Here is a 22918-nt window from a genome sequence, read left to right on the forward strand (position 1 = left end):
TTAAAGCAAAGTATACCAAAGCAAAATGCTTATTTCACATTAGTTTACTTTAAATCCGAATTTAACTTTAAATTACGAATTACTTTAAATGATATTAAAGGAGACATCAAGTGGGTCTTTCTCGTAGGCAACGAGTTAAAAAGCACAAGTTAGATAAAGTACAATATTTTTTTTATGCTTCAGCTTCTTCAAAAAACGAACTTATGTTACACAAAAGATTTAATTTCCATCTAGTAATTTTATATAAAGACAATTCAATTTTAACGCAACTGTATTATAAAATTTCTATTTCGTGTTCCCTTAAAGTCGATCCTTGTAGATCAATAGGTCTTCATTTGCCCTAGTTTCCTGATCTCTCGTTTACTCGTCTTAGAATTGTAATTTTAATTAATAACAAAGGATTTCTTACATGAAAATATGATAGACAATTACAGTAATGAGCAAAATTAAATACACGGCCTCTAAAACAGTGTAACTTTTTTAAAATTCGACCAAACGAATTGATTTCTTTTTCTTTTTTGAGAAGTAAGAAGAATCAGTTTACTAGATGACGTGTAAAAAAGTTTTATATAAATCGCAAACTGGCCGGAACCGATAGAAGAAAGTAAAAATCGCTTTTACAACTTTTTTATCTGAGTCTGCAGTAAAGATATAAAGATGAAAGAATCTATAGATTTTAGGCTGAAAGTGATGAAAATTTTGTTTTGGATCGAATTGTGTTTAAACGAAATATTCGTAATATACTCATAATTAAACGTATTGTTTAAAATTTCACGACAGGCTCAGATAAAGACGTTATGAAATGCGAACTTTACTATTTTCTTTGCGATTCCGCTCAATTGCAATTTTTACAAGAACTTTTTGCACGTCAAATATTAAACTAATCCTCCTAATTCTCAAGAAGCAAACTCAAGTCGTTTGATCCTATTTTAAAAAAGTTACTTTATTTTAAAAAGTGCACCTTCAGTTTCGCCCATTATTGTATACGGAAAATGTCACGGAATAAATAATAATTTACACGTAATAAAAAAATAATTTACTTTCGTACTTGATAATTTTCAGTTCTTTGACGTACTTATTTGTTTCCAAATCGATTTCTCACTTTTCTTAAAATCTGGTAGCTAATTTATTTCAGCAGAGAACGAGATTAAACGATCGTTACATCGATCGTGAAATTCGCTTCTCGAAAAACGAATTACCATTTCATACGCATATTCAATTATTTCATATGCACGTTCAGAGTAAAGCCCGACAAGGAGTGTCGACGTTGCTCGGCCAGTGCGAAATTTCTACCGGTTTAAATTTATGAAACGAGGAAATAACGATGTCGAGAACGCGATATATCGAAAATAAGCTGGTGGCAAAGGGTGGATACTGCATTAACGATGGCTATCAGTGTGTGCGTGTGAAATTGCGGGCCATGGAATTTCGAATAACGATGCCGCTGTTCCTTAACGTTATTTGTACCAATCACGTTAACTCTCTATTTTAGCGTTTGTTGGACTTTTCTCCCCAAAATTCAACCTACTATTGGCCATATGCAATTACAATTACGTATCACGTATTTGTATTTGTAAAAATATAAAAGTGATTAATATTTAATATTTATCGTTCGAAGTACTATTATGATACATATCTATAAAGGCTCTTAATACCAATGTGCATTCGAATGCTATATTTCGCTGTCATGTTTAATATTTTAGTTAGAGTGATTTAGGTACATCTCGTACATAAATTACGCTTATGCTCGTATCGTTGAAATCGAGCTTTCGAAATATTGATATATCGGATACAGATTTCAGTTTACGTGCTCATCAATACTTTCTGACTGTTTCCGGTTATGAATGCGTTTGCTAGATGGCATGCAATATATTATGTAATTAGAGACATTGTTGTAATTGAAGTGGGTGACAAATTTCATTGAATAGCAACTTTTAAGCAAGAAAATATATCAGAAATGCACTCATATCCGGAAATTTGTAGTGTAGAAAAAGTAATATAAGTATAAAGTACGACTTTGCGTTCTCCTCGTTTTGCAAAAATTGAAATTAAAGTGTATATATCATTCGAATTAATCCTTTCCAAAGACTTTAACATTTTTGGTGGGAGAAGAAAAGCTCGTCAATTTCTATTTTTATTTAAAAGATATACAGTTAAAAAAAATATAGATTAACTCGAACTCTTTAAAACACCTGCGCTTTAAAAGAAAACACTTGCGTCACATGAGCCGTTCGGAACCTTCTTAATTTTACTTAATGAGCTTTCTTTCTACGTTTCATCGTTTTAAATCCATAGCCTGAGTTAGTTGCGTAAAACATCATCTATATGAATGAACAATATGTTATGTATAATAACGTTTTTACGTCAACTTTCGGCCGGCACAGACAGTCCAAAAATATAGTAGATCGTATTATTAACAGAAAATTGAAGTACGAAATTTATTTACACATTCGTCAGAATGAAAGATTACAAGTTGGACATTTAAAATGGTGAAAATTGATAGCGTGATAGAGGCTTTTTCTCTATTCGCTCGATCAACGTTAATACAGGAGGCAGGTGAGAAGAAACCTTTCGATTAAATGCCATTAGGTCGATCGCTTTCTGTCGTTACCGCTAATTTTCCTTTAATCCAAGCTTTCGTGACAGTTTTAAAATTCTCTGTGATATTTTCCGTCCAATTATTTTCTAAATTCCCCGATGCCGCAACAACCAACGCGTTATCATTAATCCATCTTATTTCGATTAGTTGCAATACCGTCATTACTTTAGATTCTTTAGAGCATTAGAGTATTAAATAGCCGTTCTATTTATCATTTCACACATCGAGATGCGGAATAGTAATCGTTCAGAATCGAATTAAATTTATTATTTATTGAAAATAAATTTAGTACTTATTACAGCGTACAGAATTGCCTCCTATTTATTAAATCTACCTGCATTTAAACATATGAGAACTGTTACAGGTACGAATGCACGTATAAACGCAAGCAGGTATAATTGAATAATTTCTGAAAATTATTTATCTATGATCTATAGCATGTCATCGTTAGCTGTCTAGCTGAAGGTACTATTTGAGTAACTTCAAATTGCAGTCGAATTAAGATTTTATTGCTCTTCAGTTTCCAATGAAAACTTATGTTTTTCGTTCGTTGCAACATGCAAATGTTCGTTCGAGCAACTGTTTCAGAACTCATTTGCAATCGATGGAATTACGTAAGATAGAGAATTAAAGCAACGTCGTCATACCGTTTCCTTTGATAACGATACTTTTACGATATCACATAATTGCATAAAATAGAATGCTTTATTGGAAAAATATTTTAGAAGCAGTATTAGATCAAACTTTTCGACATGGCAAAAAATCGCCGCTATATTTAAAATGTTTATATTTCCTGAAAATAATTATGTAGAAAACTCTTAGAACGATTTTTTACGTCGATCTTGAAATTTTTTGAATTACTCACTTTTTCTGAATCGACGGTTAATATTTTTTTTCATATTATATTCTGTTTTCTTTTTTTTTCTTAAATAAGTGTCTTTATTACTTAAAGTAGAAATGTATTGTAGAATATAGAATGTATAGACTATAGAATTTTATACATTGTCCGTACAAAAATATGAAAGAATATATACGTATATACTTGATGAATTAATTTAGCTTTAGGATACCACACATGTATGTATTTTACGCGCATAGAACAACCGAACAAAAAACACGTAGAACAAAAATCAAGACTGACAAAGTGAATTTCATAGCCTACTTCTAAAAAAATAGAATACGCCAGTGGGCTTGTGATAGACATAAAAAAATGCTTCTTCCTCTGTTATACATCAAAGCGAATTCGATGAAGCATCACGTCAAAGCTCTACCTAAAGAAAGTATCTGCTTCGAGTACCCTTCCACTAAATTCGATAGCACTTCGTATGAAAAGCTTAAAGAGGCTATTTTTATTGAGTACGAAATTCGCAAGTCGATAGCGCTAGTTCGAAGGAACTATGAATCCATATAAAAAGAAGGTTATTGACATTTTAATTTTATTCAAACTATTCGACCCAAACCAAATACATTTGTGTATTCTTGATAATAATTGATCGTACCAATTGATACATTTTTATGTACGTTTCAGAAATTTTAATATGGAAAATGGAAATAGATCTTCTAACATTATATCAAATAATGGAAATCGTATTTTAAAACCGTAATCTTCGTGAGAGTAACCATAGGTATAATAAATCATCGATGTACTTAAAATATAGTAATATGATAGAGTCTTCATACAATATGTATGATATCTGCACCATTCCTGTACTATTGCTATATCAGTTATAGAAATTTCAGTTCATAATTTGCATTTATTAATACAAACTTCCAAAATGTATAATTAATCGAGCTTTTAAATGACAATTTCAATTAGAATGTATAAAAGAAATTTGAAACGAACAGGAAGATTAAAGCAGCGATTCAATTAACAATATCTCGTTTGTTTGTCAAACTTAAAAGACGTTCGAATGACGTAAAATCGTTAAAGACAAAGCAGCAAGAAACAAAGATATTGAAAGAAATATTATTATAAGAAATAAGGAAAGAAATGATCAAAGAGGATAACTATTCCTTTTCCTTTATTAAACATAACATTCTACTTTCTTAATATTAAGTTAATAGTAAAGCATCTAATGTCCTATCGTAAATCGAAATTTCGATATATCATTTTCACAGCACGACACGGATGGCACCAGGTGCGTGAACCTTCAGCATACTGATCTGAACGAGAAGGATATCGAGACCATACTCGATTGGCACAACGTTTATCGCAACACTGTGGCGAACGGGGACGAGGAGCGAGGAAATCCGGGACCTCAACGTCCAGCAAAGTTCATGATGGAGCTGGTACGATTTAGTTTGGTCCACCAAGGCATAATATATGTGGCTATAAAAAAGAAGGGATAAGGTTGGAACATGCTGACGACTGGCATGAACAACATTCAGGTGTTGAATGGCAACTGTGAAGAAATTTCAACCCTCTCTATAGTAGAAAAATTCCCAACCAGTCCCTTTCGACTGTTTTATTTCATAAATCTGTTCATAAACCAAAGTATATGCCACTTCGATACGCGTAAACCCAATGTAACTTGTAAACTCGAGTTATAAAAACTTTATATTACGACCCAAATAAAAACTGTCAATTGAAGGAAAGTGAATAGCTGTCGTGGGAGAATTTTAGTCCCTCTAATGCTTGATTTTCGATCGGTTTTTAAATATACAAGTGCTATACAAAAGTCAAAAATGGTATCTCATATTTCTGTCTTCTCTTTAAATTAATTTGAGCTTCATAATTATGAGTTCAGTTATGGATATTTTATCTGTGTTATATGTGTATGGAATATTTCGAATATTTTCGTATATTATAAGCATTTTTACAATATTACATTCCCTATAAATGTACAAAAGTCCGTCGTCTGATCATAACAATTAACGGTTGAAGCTACATTTATTCTGTATATATTAATAACAAACAAAATCGCAGTATGATGCAGCGTATAATATCAGTAATATCTCTCTAATTACATAGCTATCGTGGATTTTTTCGATCATTTCGAATAAAGAATCTGATGTCGATATTTATTTTGACAGATCTGGGATGACGAACTTGCTCATATCGCGAGACGATGGGTAGTACAGTGCAACCTTCTCGAGAAAGATCAGTGTAGAGACGTTGGCAAGTAACTCCTACAGATATATTCCATTTTTCATTCCCTTTAGTCGTCCCTATCATTTTTCAATATCCACCGGTATACGTTCGAACGCGAAATTGTTCCGCCTGCAACCGGATCGATGTCAGTGCGTTTCTTCTTTTTACCTCAATTTTTCTTTTTCTTACTTGCGAATTTCCCCTACCATACTGTTTTTTTTCATCCCGTGTAGTTTGTTTCGACTTCACTTCAATTTGCAACAGCAAGACGTAAAAAGCGATAGTGGTTCTTATAAAAGAAAAATTTCATTTCGTTTATTGCCTGTCTTCGATGGGTGCACTTGATTGTTCGTTTGATTTTGTCAAGAAACAATTGACGTGCTTTAGATGCCTTCGAAATATTTGTCTGAGCTTTGATAATATATGTAGCGGCACATGAGTCAGAGGATAATGCAACTTATGTTGTTGTTTTGCCTCGGAATATCAAGATCGTTAGGATACACGTAATGTAAGAATAAATAAACTCCGGGCAAAACAATGTCGCCGCTACGTGCAAATGTTGAACAAAGACGAATTCGAATTTTTCGACTCTCCCCCGATCAGTATAAATAAACGGACGCGATCGCGAGCGAGGCAGTTATACGAGTTATACGAGTTATCGATTAATATCTACGAGTTATCTGCGAGCGATTATACACTGTCTTTGCTAATACGTTTGCACGAGCGACTTTGGACATTGTCTATATTTATTTATAATTTATTTAATTTATTTCAAATATATTTGACGAGTTGCAACATCAAGTTCTCGTTACCTACTTATCAATCCTCTACAATTCCTCTACATATACATCATCGATTAAAAGCTTGGAATCATTTGTTCGATTGCTGTAACATAAATTTGCAAATTTTTTTATTCATTTCAGAAACAGTTATATAATTTAAAAGAATAATATTACATAGGCTAACTTAATTCGACAAAGCATCTTATTTTCCTTTGGTATATTTTTAAGGACAAAAAATGTATTTTATAGTGGCTTAAAATTATTAACTTTAGTTATAATTCTTATACTTTTTTCAGTATACAGAATTTTCAAGCGTTTAACTGGTAATGCATGGAAACAATTTCTTTGTTTTATGTATGGTTTTATATCGTTCGGTACATAATTGAAATAGATTCTCTTATTTACGCTCATCGCGGAAAATATAAAGTTACCTAGAAAAGAAAACCAATTGAAATATGTAAAAAACTAATTGTGCGTAGATATATCCTGTTAGAAAAAGCATGAGTTCGTAGAATTCCTTTTGTCCGAAAATGTTTCTAATACATTAATGAAATTAAAAAGAGGAAAGGGGAAGCCCACTTGAAAAGTTTATTTCGTTCTGTTCCGCGTAAATATTTCAGCAGTTAAAACAATAAAAGTATAGCTAATTTAAAACATCGGCTTTTCATTATCAAACCAGACTCGTTGATTCAATCAATTTAAAGCAAAGTATGCAAAACGTAAAATAAACACAATAATATCAGAGTAACATCAACTTGAAATAAAACAAAGTAAAGTGAAATATGAAAGCGAATATTGCATGTATAAATAAACAATTATGGTACGAAAAGAATACTAAACATAAGAAATTAAGCGGATCGTTTCATTAAACAAAAAAAAAAAAAAAAAAAGGAAAAGATATCAATATATACAAGATATTAATAAAACATTAATAAAACAACAAGATATTAAGTAAATATGTATTAGAGTAATAAAATAATTAAGAAAATATTGTACTACGTAATACAACAGTAAAATAATAATGCAACAAGAAAAATATACATATGAAGAGCCCAGTTAAATGGTAATGTTCCATTTCTTTTTATACTGAATATGCAGTTGTTTTGTATGTTTGAGCCTTTGTAAGTACAGTAGAACCTCCATTATTTGAACATCGATTATTCGAACGTCCGATTATCCGACCATTGCATCGGTACATTGTATATATATTTTTGTCGATGAGAGACAAGCTAGTATGTTGTCTGTATTGTCGATATATTGTCAGTTGATTTTTATATTGCACGCTAATATATCAAAATATAAGCGTACCGTTTTCAATTCAGGGGAGACGTGAAACAGTGACTCGATTAGGCAGTGGTGAAACAGTAACTGAAATAGCAGTGATTTGCGGAATTAGTAAATTAAAAATTTTGAAATTAACAATCTTGAAGAAGACAACATTTCCACAAATGATACTTCTGCGAAACTATTAACTTTAAAAAAGATATGAGATTTTGCAGCTCACAAGGATTGGGAAAACAATGATGAATAAAACTTACGTATATAATTCTTGTAATATGTAACAAATTATAATTTTTCACGTAGAATGTAGTTAAATACGAGTCGTTCGATTATACGAAAAATTCGATTATACGAAAAATTCGATTATCCGATCATCCTGAACGAAGTTAGTTCGGATAATCGAGCTTCTACTGTATCTGTAATAACGTTTGAGAGTGAAAGAATAACGTTCGATAGCGAAAATTTAAACATCGCGCACAATTTTTCCAAATTAAAGATTTTATCATTTTTCTCTGATTTTTTCGTATAATAGAAAAATATTCAAGTGTGACCCTCGATATATCACGGCACGTGACATTCAAACCCCCTGGTGCGTTCTGGATTGCGTAACGCGAGTTTATAATTGAGATCTTGCGAACCATCAACAGGATTCCAACGAATAAGCCGGTAGAGTTGTCTCCGGATGAAAAAATCCGAAAGATTGAAATTCGTTAGCATGTGGCATCCGGAGCATGTGGGTCATGCAGTTGGCTCTCTTTTATCAATTCAATGACCAGAATACCTTTTATTAAAACAGTCTCGGGTATGAGACTGAAAACCGGAGGTCAGTCATACGTGAACCAGATCTAACGAATTTCTAAAGTAAGATAGTTTATTTGTGACAGCGATTCTCCCCGCAAAAAATATATAGCAATTATGTATTCTATAATACATTTACGACGCATATATTTTTAATCACTGTTTATAATATCGATTATTGATATTATGTTAATACTATTTATTAATAACAAAATTAATATTTACCAGCATGAATATTATTATTAATTGATTATTCGAGTCATAGTACCCGTAATTTAGTTCATATAATATTTAACACGCTAATACATAATCCGATATTTAAGTATGTTCGTCGCATCAATTTATGAAGCTATTTATGTAGTTCCACAAATTCCTATGATTGCAGGTCTGTTGCTAACAACAAATTTCAACACAGCTTCTTTTAACAAACGTTATTCGATTATTATTTTGGCATTTTGATGCATAAATATGAAGTATTTACATTTTCTGGTAACAAATGAATTGTTTTAGCGTAACAATACTTCCAGCAGATGGTAAACATCGAATAACATCGAAGTTAGCGATGGTATACTGGTATTATTAAATATTCCATTGCGGATTCCACGATCGTCGCGTTCAACTTTAAATTAACTTGAATTCAGGAAAATAAAATTTACACCGATCAAAGTATGCATACGTTTAATACATACACGTGTATATAAAATTTGAATAAAGGAACATCCGAAGAAAAAGAATTTCATTATGTCATTTCATCGATTTGAACAATTTGATGTTAACGATCCGTGTCTCGGTACAGTGTTAGTGATATTTCGAAATGTTTCGTATAACTGCATATACATAAAATATTTCTAGGAATGTCAGAATACTTTCGTGAGCCACTTCGTATCATTCAATCATTTGGAACCTAAAATTACAGGTGCTAACAATCCGGGTGTCTATCTTTTGTAGAACGATTCGGAGTATGGCAGAACGTGCACGTACTCGATATGTACAGCGTAGGAAACACAACGTCCACCGCGAGGATTCGCTTTCATATTCAATCATGGTACGACGAAGTAGAAGACTTCGATTCTGCGGAATTCGGGTGAGCTCTTTGCGTGCGCTTTTGTACGGATTTTGAGGCAGCGTCATTTTTCGCCGTGATTATTTTTTCCTCTTCTTTCTTTTCTTTTCTTTTCTTTTTTTTTTTTTTTGTTTTTCAAGTTCTCTTTTTCAATCTACCCTTTTACACGAGCGTGCGAGGATGAACTTCAGCAGAGAGATCCGGTGTGAAAGGCGTTATTCGAAAAGAATAAAAGTGAGCGCATGGCCGTACTCCGCACCGATTCTGTGTATCGTGTTAAATTGAATTTCATTTGTATGGTAGTCTTTCAGTTTTTTGAGATTGGGAGGATTGTTGTATAGTTCAGGTTGCTGAGTTTAATTGTTCTATTGTGGCTGGTTTAACAAGACACTGTAATTGAATCGGTGAGATCGGAAACAAACAAGTTTTTTGGAGGGGGGGGAGAGAGGATCGAATTATTCGGTGAATCATATCTTTCGCTTGTAAATTAGTACAGAATTATACGTCATTAATACGTTAAATGAGCGCAGACAAGCCAAAAATTAGTAGATGTGTATATGATAAAATAGGAAAAGTGATTCGTAAGAAACGTTATAAGTTATATTTGTTTCTACAAAGTGACTTATATTGTTTTTAATTCAATTGCGGGGAACATAAGGGGGAAAGCGAAGATTTGGAACGTGGCAATGTAGTTAATTCGAAATCGATTTATTCTTTAGGAAGGCTCTGAAACTAATTCTTTTCCATATACATACAGTTTAATCTGTCTATTGTATGGAAACAAAAATATGCCTTCCCCAACGGTACCTTAATACTAGGAATACTACAATACTTAAATGTTTACTTAATACAATACTTAAAATGTTTTTTTACATAACAATATAACGAATAAGATTTGAATTCCACCTCGCCTTCTTTCTTAATGGTACATCAATGAATCTTTGATTCTGTGAGAATATTTAAAAATAATCGCCAATATTTTCCTATTCGTTTCTGTTACTATTTATTATAATTTGCAGGCTATGGGTTTTTATACAAATTCATACTTTTATGAATCAAATAAATTGGATCCTAATAGACGTTTTCTTCTTTTAAATGTTTTAAGGGTTCTTTTATTCTGAATGAATAAATACCTTATTTTTACACACAATTTAAATCAGTTATAAAATTTCATTCATGAGATATAAAATTTTGATGAGTTACTTCCTTCAGTCACTATTTCTTTTATAGAAAGGAATGATTTGAACGATGGAAGAGAATTTGACGGAATAATTGGAACGGCGCCAAAGATTGCCAAAGATCTTGTTTCCCTTTTCATTCCCTCTGCACGGCGTTGAAGTATCGAAATAATTTGTCGTTCAGAAATATTGATGCGGATTTTATTAGCCCCTGAGGAATGACTAAAATCCTGAAAGTCTGGAAATATTCTGATATGAAAAATTGATATAGGAGTAATATGATCTCGACGATAATAAGTCATGCCATGGTTTAGGATTACAGGAAGTGCTTGAAACAAAGCCTTCAGATCAAATAGCCATGAACCTAAATAGAAGATTAACAAATTGAAAATCCATATATCCAATTGGATAGACTAGGATAGAACGAGGTAAAGGTACTTGTACAAAATACTTACAAATACGCGTACACTCAAGATTTTAGGTACACAATTTTGTACAAAAACATCTCGTATTTTAAATTGTAACAAAAGCTTTCCGATATCAATCCGATATATATGCAGAGATGTTATTTAATTGTGAAATTATATCAAAAGTGGTGTGCGAATAGATATCTTTGTTCGGTTTTGTAACATTAAGCGGCTTTCACAAACATATTCACGGTGAATTACCACAGGCGGACGATTGACGGATAAGTACGAATCATATGTAATTTAACAAGATAGATAGGATTTGATTAAAAACGTAAAAAAGCGAGAAATACGGCCAGAAAAGCAAACGAAAAAATGGATATGCATTAATCATATCGGCGCGACTTTATCACGACGTAAACTCGTTATTTGCATTAACGGCGGTTCGACACGCAAAAAATAAAAAGGACGAAATGAACGTAGCTTTATGATTTCCTTGTCGTTTGTGACATAATGTTTATTTTTATATTGTTAATGAAACTAATTTGCTGAATACTGGGAAACGAAGGATATTTTCCGTTAACGAAATTGCACGGAGAGAAGAATATTTTGTTAATTTTGTATTTATTGGTATCTACTACGATATTTCGATGGTATTATTACTTCATTACGGAGTATGATATTTTATACTTCGATATTTTTAGGAAGCGTCGCGCAGTTTTGTGGCTATTCGGAGTACCTAAGCATTTATAAAACGTTTTTTTCTAGCCAACGTAAATTTTCAAAATCTTTAAAAGGATCGAAGACAGAAATTACATATGTAGCGTCATTTTATTTAATTTTATAATTATAAGTATATTAGAATAGAATGGCAAAATATATTTTTTGGAACGTACACATAACGATACAATAAATAAATACTTCTTTCATTATTTTATTTTTTTATAACTTTTTCATTATTCAGTGCTCTTCCATTTCGTAATCAAGCTTGAAAATCAAAATAAAAATTACAAAATACAAATATGTCAGTATATTTCTTCATATCTTCGAATTACAGAAAGTAGTAAATGGCGTAGAAAAAGACAGGAATCATCTTACGAAATGCATGACATAAGCTTTTAAACGACTTTAAGGGAAAACGATCAACGAGTATGACTCGTAAAATTCAATGTAATTCAATCACTTCTCTTCCATCTTCAGGGATCAACAATAAATAGCGCAGATACAAAGGGAGTCAAAAGACACAAGGCCTTTCACCGTACGTTTGTCGTGTGATAATACTTCGTGTATACGCGAGTCTGTGTATGTGTGAATGTGTACCCAAGTCGCGTGAAAATCCACACGTATTGTCATTCTGCACAGCATTCAATAGCCTAAGTTGAATTGATCGAAACGACTTTTATCTGCCAAGGCTTTCACTTTGTAAATGGAACTGGTCGGTGCAGCGTGTGTAGACACTGTTAACTCGCCTTTGAATATAGCAGAAGGTTTACATTGCCTCTTTCTCTACCCCTTACCTTAACTTTCCACTCTGTCTCTGCGTGTTTTATCCCAACTGTATATGTACGACAGACGCATTTCGCTTACATCGAATCGACGTTGCCTAGGAAACACCGAAACATCGAGCTTTCACCGTCGATCTTAATGAAAATCCTCTATATTATAGTTTGTATAATAATCTGTATTACAGTGGTAGTAGATTGAAATTTTCAAATCGTATCGTTAATATCGTTTTGCTGAATTTGCTTAATTTCTGATTGATTAAATTATTTTCTTAATTCTAATATGCCTCAGTGAAGGACATAATTATCGTAGACTCTCGATAATTATTATTAGATTATTGATAGATTCTGTTTAATTCCAAGTGTCAAAACTAATGCATATGCGTGTATCGGTCTTAATTGCTTCATTTAATCATATATGTTGGTACAGTAATGAATCAACTTTAGTCAAATTCGATTGATCAAACTAAACGATAAATGGTATGAAATAAATTTGTCGGTGGCAAATTTGTGCAATGTTAGGAATAATGATAAACAATTTTCAAAATTAGGTGTCTCTACAAGCGAATTTTAGTGGCAGTTCCATGTGTCGTATATTTATTACATATAGGCTATTAAAAATCTAGGACAATACGTAGCTATCACCTTCAGTTTTATTGTACGTATCGCATGATGTTGGACAAAGTATTACATTTTTTCCATAACTGGTCAAATTTTATTTATTGGGATGGCTCATTAAATACCAAGCCCAGTGTCCAGATACCAGATTTACCAGATACTGGTAAATACACAACTTACACAAAAAAACCCCTCCCGCGCCAATCTTCATCGATGATGTTATTGACATTCAATCAATGACAAAGACAATTCAAAAAGAAATCGGTAAGGAGGAATATAAATTGAAAATCAGCAACAACAGTGTAAAAGTCCTGCCAACCACCCCAGACGCATACAGAAAATTAACGAAGTTGTTAAAAACCCTGAATGCCAACTTCCACACATACCAGCTCAAGCAAGAAAGAACATTTCGTGTGGTGCTACGCAATATCCACCACTCAGTCGATCTAGACGAAGTAAAGTTCGAACTTCTAAAGCTTGGTCACGACGTAACTAACATCAGCAACATAAGACATAGAATCACAAAAAATCCACTATCGCTATTTTTCATAGATATAAAACAAAAAGAAAATAATAAAGAAATCTACAACGTCAACCGGCTGATGAACTCCATAGTTAAGTTCGAACCACCTCTTGTAAAGAAAGAGATAGTACAATGCAAAAGGTGCCAAAGGTACGGCCACACGCAGAAATACTGCAATCATAATTTCTGGTGCGTAAAATGTGCTGGTAGTCATCCCACTGACCAATGCACTAAATCCTCAGAAACCCCCGCGAAGTGCATCCACTGTCAAGGAGAGCATCTTGCGAACTACAAAGGATGCTTAGCCTATGAAACGCTACACAATAATAAGTACCCTAAACTCAGACCCAAGGAGATAACCAAACAAGAACCTAGACCCAAAAAATTCTCTACACCATCAATCTCCTATGCCCAGGCAGCACAAGGAAACATAAACAATTCGAAAACCCACAGTGGACACTCAGAAAATAGTGTTCCCACCTCACAAAACACAGACAACTTCACCAGACTCGAAAAACTAATCGAGAAGCAAACTGAGCAAATTAACAACTTGCTGTCACTACTTACACTCTTCATGGATAAATTAATACGCACAGAAGCAAAATAAAACCAATGCGTCTAGCTCTGTGGAACGCCAACGGTCTAGCTCAGCACAAATTTGAAATAGAACTCTTCTTAAAACAGCAGCAAATCGACGTAATGCTCATATCTGAAACCCACTTCACCGACAAAAACTACCTCAAAATACACGGCTACAACATCTACCACACACAACACCCCAGTGCGAAGGCACACGGTGGCACCGGAATCATCGTCAAATCCAGCATTAAGCACTATGAGCTTCCATCATTCCAGAAAGACTACCTTCAAGCCACAAGCGTAGCAATAGAAGACCGCCATGGTACAATCACCACCTCAGCAGTATACTACCCTCCCAGACACTCGATTGCTAAAGAGAACTTCGATAGCCTCTTTGACGTCCTAGGCAATAGATTCATAGCTGGAGGAGACTATAACGCCAAACATACCCAATGGGGCAGCAGACTTGTCACAGCAAGAGGCAAAAACCTCCTGAAAAGCATAATTACCAACAATCTCAACTACCTTACCACATATGAACCCACATACTGGCCCACTGACACTAACAAAATCCCCGATTATAATCATAATCCCCGACTTCTTCATAACCAAAAATATCTCGCCCAGATACGTCCAAATCAACTCCTCGGCTGAACTCTCTTCTGACCGCTCCCCCGTAATAGCAACAGTTCAGCAATAATCGAGAACCCACCTAATGGCCTTATTCACAACCAACTCACCAATTGGCAGCTCTTTAGAGAAGTCTTTAACCGCTCAACCTCTGCCTCAATCTCACTAAAAACAAAGGAAGATATCGAAACTGCCACAGAATACTTAAACACGAGCATAATAAACGCTATCCGCTCCTCAACACTTACTAAGACTTCTATCAGTAAACACGAATATCCCCATTACATATTAAACAAAATCACAGAAAAACGAAGACTAAGAAGAGTATGGCAAACCCATAGAACACCGGACGACAAACGCAAACTAAACAACGCAACCAGGAAGTTAACCAAAATCATTAAAAATTACAAAAATGACTGTTTCCAAAAGTACCTCGTCAATTTGTCCCCCTCTGCAGACTCTAACTACTCACTATGGAAGGCTTCCAGGAAACTCACGCGTCCCTTGCAAATAATCCCACCAATTCGCTGTCCGCAAGGCGGATGGGCACGAAGCCCTATAGAAAAAGCCAACCTGTTCGCCAAATACATATCCAACGTTTTTAAACCTCATTCCTCCAATACCGGTTCGGAAATAACAGAATACCTGCATTCTCCCTTCCAAATGTCTCTCCCCATTAAACTTTTCACTTCTCTAGAGGTTACTGAATTAATCCATCGTCTGAACCCCAGGAAAGCACCGGGACATGATCAAATAAATAACAAAGCAATTAAGGAACTACCTGTAAAAGGGATTGCACTCATTTCTTCAATTTTCAATGCAATTCTTCGCCTTGAATACTATCCCAAAACCTGGAAAACGTCACAAATTACGCTCATCCCTAAACCCGGAAAACCAATACACGAAACTAGCTCCTATCGCCCAAATAATCTTCTACCCACTTTGTCAAAATTATTCGAAAAGTTGCTAACGAATCGACTCCTTTCACTCCTAGAGGATCTGAAAACCCTGCCAGATCATTAATTCGGTTTTTGGAAGCAGCATTCCACAATAGAGCAAATCCACCGAATAACACACAATATCAGCCAAACACTCGAAAAAAAAAAATATTGCTCAGCGGTATTCCTTGATATTCAACAGACATTCGACAAAGTATGGCATGAAGGGCTTCTTTACAAACATAAAAAAGTCCTACCACACACTTCCTACTCCATCCTAAAGTCCTACCTAACCAATAGGCAATTCGTGGTTAAATGCGCAGACGCCATTACCACAACTTTCCCAGAAAAGAAGCGGGCATACCCCAAGGCAGTGTCCTCGGACCCCTTCTGTTCTTCATCTATACTGCCGATTTACCAATATCGATAGAATTAACCATAGCAACATTTGCTGACGACACAGCGCTATTAGCGTCCCACGCCAACCCGATAATAGCCTCATCCACTCTCCAGCGAGGTCTCGACTCAATGGAGAAGTGGTTCCATAAATGGGGCTTCGAAATTAATGAAAAAAAATCCACACATGTAACCTTCACGCTGCGAAAACAAACCTGCCCGCAGGTCTCCATTAACAATATAACAGTTCCTAACAAGGACACAGTCAGATACCTGGGCATGACTCTGGACAGGAGATTAACCTGGAAACAACATATCGTAGACAAATCTAAACAACTCAGGGACATATTCAAAAAATTTTATTGGCTCATTAGCCATCGCTCCAACCTAAGCACGCAGAATAAGATTACGCTCTATAAGATCGTAGTAAAACCTGTCTGGACCTACGGAATCCAACTATGGGGAACAGCAAGTAATTCCAACATTGAAATACTCCAACGCTTCCAATCGAAAACACTAAGATCCCTAATAAATGCACCCTGGTATGTTACCAACGAAACAATCCACCGTGACCTCAAGATACCTACAGTCAAATATGAAATACACAAGTCCAGAAGCAGATATAACACAAGAGTCAACAACCACCACAACCCATTAGTCACCGAACTACTAGACACGGCGGACCAGATCCGCAGACTAAAAAGAAAATACCCTTTAGATTAAATCCTTAGATCCTACTAGAACCAACAATATAAAACTATTATAAGCCATGTCATTGTATCACGCCAAATTAAGTTACTGAAAAGTCTCAACGAGAATTGATTGTAAATATTCTAATAAATAAAAAAAAAAAAAAAAAAAAGAAAAAACATTGAGTACAACTTAGACGCTAAAGATGAGTAGAATTCGTCATCCCGTTGACCGCGAATTCGTTATTGAGCCTAGGATCATTGTCATTAGCTTCTCGTGTATCTAATTATCGCGATTACTTTTCAAATTCCATCATAGTCATATTTATACTAGTAAATATCTCCTCTATTGCATAATGATCACGTCTAATGCCAATAGGGATTCGTTTCACGTCCTTAACCCTAACTCTAATCTTAACGCCAACTCGACATATATATATTGTCACCATTTCAAGATTCTCAACCGAAGGGCTCAATAAGTATTGTCAATACGATATTGTCAATATTTACTGATAAATCGCATTTTCGTTGAGAACCATGAAATATTGACAATAGTATCGATTGTTTCAGGGCACCGCAATCACCTCATCTTACATTGCAGTTTCTATGCTTCGCTGCGAAACCTTCTCATTCACAATCCCTCGATTTCAGATTGGTGAATTTCGCAGCGCGGAGCAACCTGTCTTACATTCCGTTCGCGTCGTCGACAATTAGGCAGATCGGTTGCGGTCGTGCAATTTACACGGGCAGGTCCGGGCAATCGACAAGCAGTAGCACAGACACGCCAATAGCCGGCCGTACAATGGCAGTTGGATTCGGGGATCGCGTAGAGGCCCTCGTGTGCAATTACGGCCCACTCGATCGGAACACAGCAAGAGAACTGTACGAAGATGGTGTGCCGGCTCTTTGTCCACCGGGGACGATCCGCAGTTCACGATACCAAGCCCTCTGTCGTAAGTGTTTCCTCGTAGAGATGTTCCCGCCGGGGAACTCGCGCGATCGTTGTCGCCTCCTTTCTCTTCTCTCTGTTCTCTCCCTCGCTGAGTCTGCATACAGCGCTTGTTAACTATTTCCTTGGATGACGATTCTTGCGATGACGCGACGACGCGACATTAGAATCGTTTTCATGGAGTATTCGGATCGCTGTTCTCACGGGAGATTAGCTTCAGGTTATTCGATATATACGGAGTGGGTTAGTTCTGTTGCCAGAAGCTAATGGGAAACATAAGACACGATACGTACAATCATCGTTAAAAGTCTATGCAACAATTTGTTACAACAAGAACAATGTGAAATGTTTTCGTTATCATAAATAACGGAATATTTAGGCTGCGTGCGCGTTGGTGACAATTTGTCACGCTCCCGTTCGCATCAACCGCAAGTTCAATTGTTTCTTTCTCCTATAAGCAGTTAAATGCTAGTCTTGCAATGTCCTTTAACGAATGTCCTTTTCATAAATAACGAAAATATCGCGCGACAAATTGTCATTAGTGTGCTCATAGTCTCTGCGATATCGAAATGGTCGAGGATGAGAAAGGATGTCGTAGAGTAAGATTAAATAAGGGATTTAATGGTAAAACGGGGCAAGTAGATCTTTCCAGGCAAATTGCAGAAAATTGTTGCGTCAAGCTACAAAGGCTATGCAAAGCATTTTTGTAATACCGACAGTTATTTCCCAATGAAGAAGTTTTTTATGAGATTTTATATTTCACTTTCGTGGAATTAGATAACCAAATGAAGGCACTTCTAAATCATGCGAAATTTAATATACTTGAACATAATTAATTAGTAGATATATAAAAGATACTTTCTTCCGACACTGTATCCGAACTCAGTATGCAACTACGATTTAATAAATAATTTCGATTTATTATGTATGGATTTCATAAACATTTTAGTGAATCAAATTAGTCTGCCGATTGCACGAGATCACAAGTGTGACTCTTAATTATTTTGATTAACTTGCCATTAGTTTCCAATATTCATTTATACTATATATATTTTAACGCTATTTATGGACAGTTTTACAGTGTTTACATATCGATACTATGTAAGATATACAGAACGGAATGTAATACTATTGACACTTCAATTGTTTAAAAATGTAGCAACCATGCCTATCAAATTTACGCTCATCAAGTTTCATAGAATAACACGAATTGATTTTTAGCAGATCACACGCAAAAATAGTAAGGTTAATTTAAAAATAAGATCGAAGCATTCGCATGTTGACAGGACAAGATTGAAGTTGTATTGAAATAATGTTTTACTTTGCTTCATTGATTAGGTGTATCTTTATTTGCTACGTTATTTTTCAATGACTGCGAGAAAACGAGAACGATGTTGTTTTTGTCGAAATCTTAATATAACGCGGGAAATTGCAATTACGGTCTGCTCTTAAAATACTTCACAAGGTAGCAGGTAATTGCGATGAAAGTTTCGTTGAAATAACAAAATAAAAGTATAAACCGTCAATCTGCGAAAGAAAGACTGATTTTCTACGTTCAATTCAGTAGAAAACGGTCATAGTGAAATATACATTGTAAATATTGAAATACTACTCTGTCAAAAAATGAAATGCAGCCACCAGTTTGTATGTTATTTGTTTCTTCTTTTATTGCGTACAAAATATCGATTTTTCACACGCTGAAATATGATGGACAAAAGAATGTTTTGCATAGTATTGCTTTGTTTGAAAAAAGTTTGTCGGATTTTATTTAAAAAATGATTTAGTTTGTTTATTTGTAGTAAAAGCTACTTTTAGGAAATTTATCTATAAAAAAGCAAATATTTGGCGTCGCGACTGATAAAATACATTTTTCAGCTTTTAAAGAATATCCTTACTTCCTCTATTTTCCTCCGTTGCCTATTTTATTCTTCGCAAAAGTATGTTATTTCTTTGCAATTTCGGCGATGTCTGAACGATTCGTAAAATCCGTCGTTCGAGCGACTGTAAGAGCCGCGAAACTATTACCTCTGATTGCGAGATATAGGTACTTCAAGTTGCAGAACATTTCTATAAGTAGATATAGAAGGGGCAGGCTGAACATTAAGGGAGCGTCTCTACAATCTTATTCAGCACTCTGCTCCGGTATTGCTGAATCCTCCAGTTTCCCGAAAATGTACCTAGTTCCCTCGAAAATTTTCGCTTCTGTTTGAAACTGAACTTAGAACGAATGAACAGCAATAAAACCGTGACGCTGTTACCATTGCCAATCGAGTTACTTAAATCGATATCTTCTTATTTTCGCCATTATTCGTTTAAATATCATTCAAATAATTCCTTACTAAAAATATGAATCATAAAGTGTTGAAATTTTACATGATATATCACTAACAATAATATGAAAACACACTATGACAGGAAGAATATCAGCAGAAGAGTAACGAATCACAAAACGTATCTCCGAAAACAAAATTTCATTTCCTATAAGCTTATACTAGCGTGAAATATTGCACGCGAAGATCTTTCTTCTTATCGCCTAAAATTATTTTTCAATAATTTAACAAGAGATACGTTTCCTTTTGAGTCGAACAAAATTATACACAAGTATTTACGTTAACTACATAACGTATTATTTATAATTACCTTATCTTTCGTTTCCAACTTTTTCCTTCGTGCGTGGAACATTCTGAAAAAGAGCGAGACCGAAGAGGAGCACAAAATGTAAAGTTACGCGATAAAAAAACTATAATAGCATCCTTCCCTGGAGTGTTGTTACAATTGGAAAAAGCAATAATCATAGCAAGACAAACCTCGTTACACTGTTCGACTTTTTCCTCGCTGAAATTGCGTGACTCGTTCTGTGCACAACCTTTTTTATTCCTCGCGAAATCTTTTCCTCACCTTTTATCGCGATTCGACCACCGTCAACCAAATAATACACATAACGAAGATAAAAATTAATACGTTACAATGGAACGATCGTGACATAGCGTTCGTGATTTCGGGTTAGTCGTATGATTCTCGTTACGAAAATTACTCGATCGTTTCTCAGTCGATTACGTATTCCAAGGGAAAGAAAATCTAAAATCCGTCGATGGAAACCAAGACCGGATGAAAGTTTTTGAGGCCTGGGATTATTGATCTAACCGAAGTTCCCTTTATAGAAAATTCGGGGGCGGGAATTAAAATGTATATACATATATATCGATTAGATATTATAACAAGTATTCTTTGCTAATCTATAACAAAATTAAATAAATTTACGTAAATATGGAATGAGATTTATTGTATAATAAGTCATATTCAAATCTTTTTATTATGCATTATCAAAAAAGAGCTGCTTTCTTTTAATTTTTAAAAATGTTTAAATTTGAATTTCTTGTTATTGGCGTAAAATGAAATTTTTCTTGAACAGCGGTGTCAACAAAAATGTAGAAGGCTTCGGGGCTGTAACTCTTTTTAGTCCTCCTTCTTAATCCGCTCCTGATGGAAACGTCGCCAAGAACTTTGGCGGACAAAATTAATCCATTCGTCATCTAGTTTGGTTTCTTACCAGGTCTCAAACAGTACGCGTCTTACGACAGCGAAAGAATTATGTTAACTGCGCAAATAGCCATTTGATGACATCCATCCGCGTTTCCGCGTTAAGGTATCAATGTATCCCGATATTAATTAAACTGTAACTGTCATTTCTGTCATCTCGTGCTGCGAATGACAAGTTCCCTATGATTATTCGTTTTCTATTCGAACACTCGGGACTCGAAGCCAAGAAACACAATAAAAGATATTTATTCCTAATGAAACAAAATATAGATGTAACATTGAATAAAGAAATATATTTTTGACGCTTGAGAAGAGAATTTTATTGCTATCGATATTAGTTAACCATAAATTTATAACGTGCTTGAAAAGTTGTGCTATTTACTTAAATTACCAAATATTGTGTAATTGTCTCATAACTGCAACCCTTCCAATTGCATATGGAACGAAAGATTTCGTATTTCGACGAGTTCAATAATTGTAATGTTACCTAAAAGACCAGTCGGAACAAACACGTCGAAACGCAAAGTAAAAAGAAGCACATGCAAATATTTTGTGCAGCCGCCGTAAGTATCAAACATCAATCTTCGTGGCAACATTACGTCGTAAGCAAATAAATCTCACCCAGCTTGGCTGTTTCCTCGCGAGTCGACATTTTCCCTCTTTCATGTCATCGAAAGGCAAACAAGGAAACCGATATATCGCGTGACTCGTTCCGTATACGAAAACAACGATCTACTATACCGATCGAAAATTCCTTCAAAGAACGCGTACATACACGTTACATACATAGAACAACGTTGCCGCGTTGGTCGCGATATTGTGCATGGATTTCAGTTATCTTTCCAATTTATACCGACGAACTCGCTTGCGAGATCTCAATAAGGATAAGGTGGATGCTCGTTAAAGTTTTCCATGAGCACTGCCATTGAATGGAGAAAGAAAGGGAGAGAGAGAGAGAGAGAGAGAGAGAGACAAAGATAAGAAAAAAAGAAAAGAAAAATGATTGCCTCTATTAGAAAAGTTTCAGAAGCGGCAGTCGCAAAAGGTGCAGCACAAGATTCAACAGAAGCAAGATAAAAGGAACGATCGACCGATGAACAACGGGGCATTCTTAATCAAATCGACAATTTATCTTATTCAACTGGTATTATTATTGTTGTCGACCACTTATCGTCGTTCCCTGCTCTAGCACTACCAATAAACCATATTCACCAGGTAAATCGTTTTTTCTTTCTCTTCCTTCCCGTTGATTCGGTGCACAATAGCGTACAGAAAGTCTTCGAACAGATGGAATTTTTTAGGCTTGTTCTTTACAAAAAAATTGAAAGAATCTTAACTGATATTGCACCAATGAA

General features: G+C 34.8%; 2 protein-coding genes across 2 annotated transcripts in view; both read left to right on the forward strand.

The window, feature by feature from the left end:
• LOC125385208 overlaps positions 1-5194 on the forward strand; it is a 68846-nt gene extending 63652 nt beyond the window's left edge. Inside the window, exon 12 of the transcript XR_007224240.1 lies at positions 4718-5194. The gene's annotated coding sequence lies outside the window, so the exon portion shown is untranslated. The remainder of the gene's footprint in view (positions 1-4717) is intronic.
• A 3681-nt stretch (positions 5195-8875) lies between these two features.
• Positions 8876-22760, forward strand: LOC105665860. Its single transcript, XM_048406563.1, has 4 exons — positions 8876-8936; positions 9500-9635; positions 17726-18027; positions 22580-22760. The coding sequence occupies exons 1-4, from the start codon at positions 8876-8878 to the stop codon at positions 22750-22752; spliced, it is 672 nt and encodes a 223-aa protein (XP_048262520.1). The 3' UTR covers positions 22753-22760.
• Positions 22761-22918: the final 158 nt, after the last annotated feature.

Source organism: Bombus terrestris, chromosome 6, assembly GCF_910591885.1.
Source record: "Bombus terrestris chromosome 6, iyBomTerr1.2, whole genome shotgun sequence".
Taxonomy (NCBI): Eukaryota; Metazoa; Arthropoda; class Insecta; order Hymenoptera; family Apidae; genus Bombus; species Bombus terrestris.

What these genes read in the sequence shown, in the direction of transcription:
- LOC105665860 (XM_048406563.1), top strand. Translation starts at nt 8,876, where the DNA reads ATGTTCGTCGCATCAATTTATGAAGCTATTTATGTAGTTCCACAAATT. An exon ending in ACAAATTCCTATGATTGCAG is followed by an intron (nt 8,937 to 9,499) that starts GTCTGTTGCTAA and finishes TATCTTTTGTAG; the next exon opens with AACGATTCGGAGTATGGCAG. An exon ending in TTCGATTCTGCGGAATTCGG is followed by an intron (nt 9,636 to 17,725) that starts GTGAGCTCTTTG and finishes CCTCGATTTCAG; the next exon opens with ATTGGTGAATTTCGCAGCGC.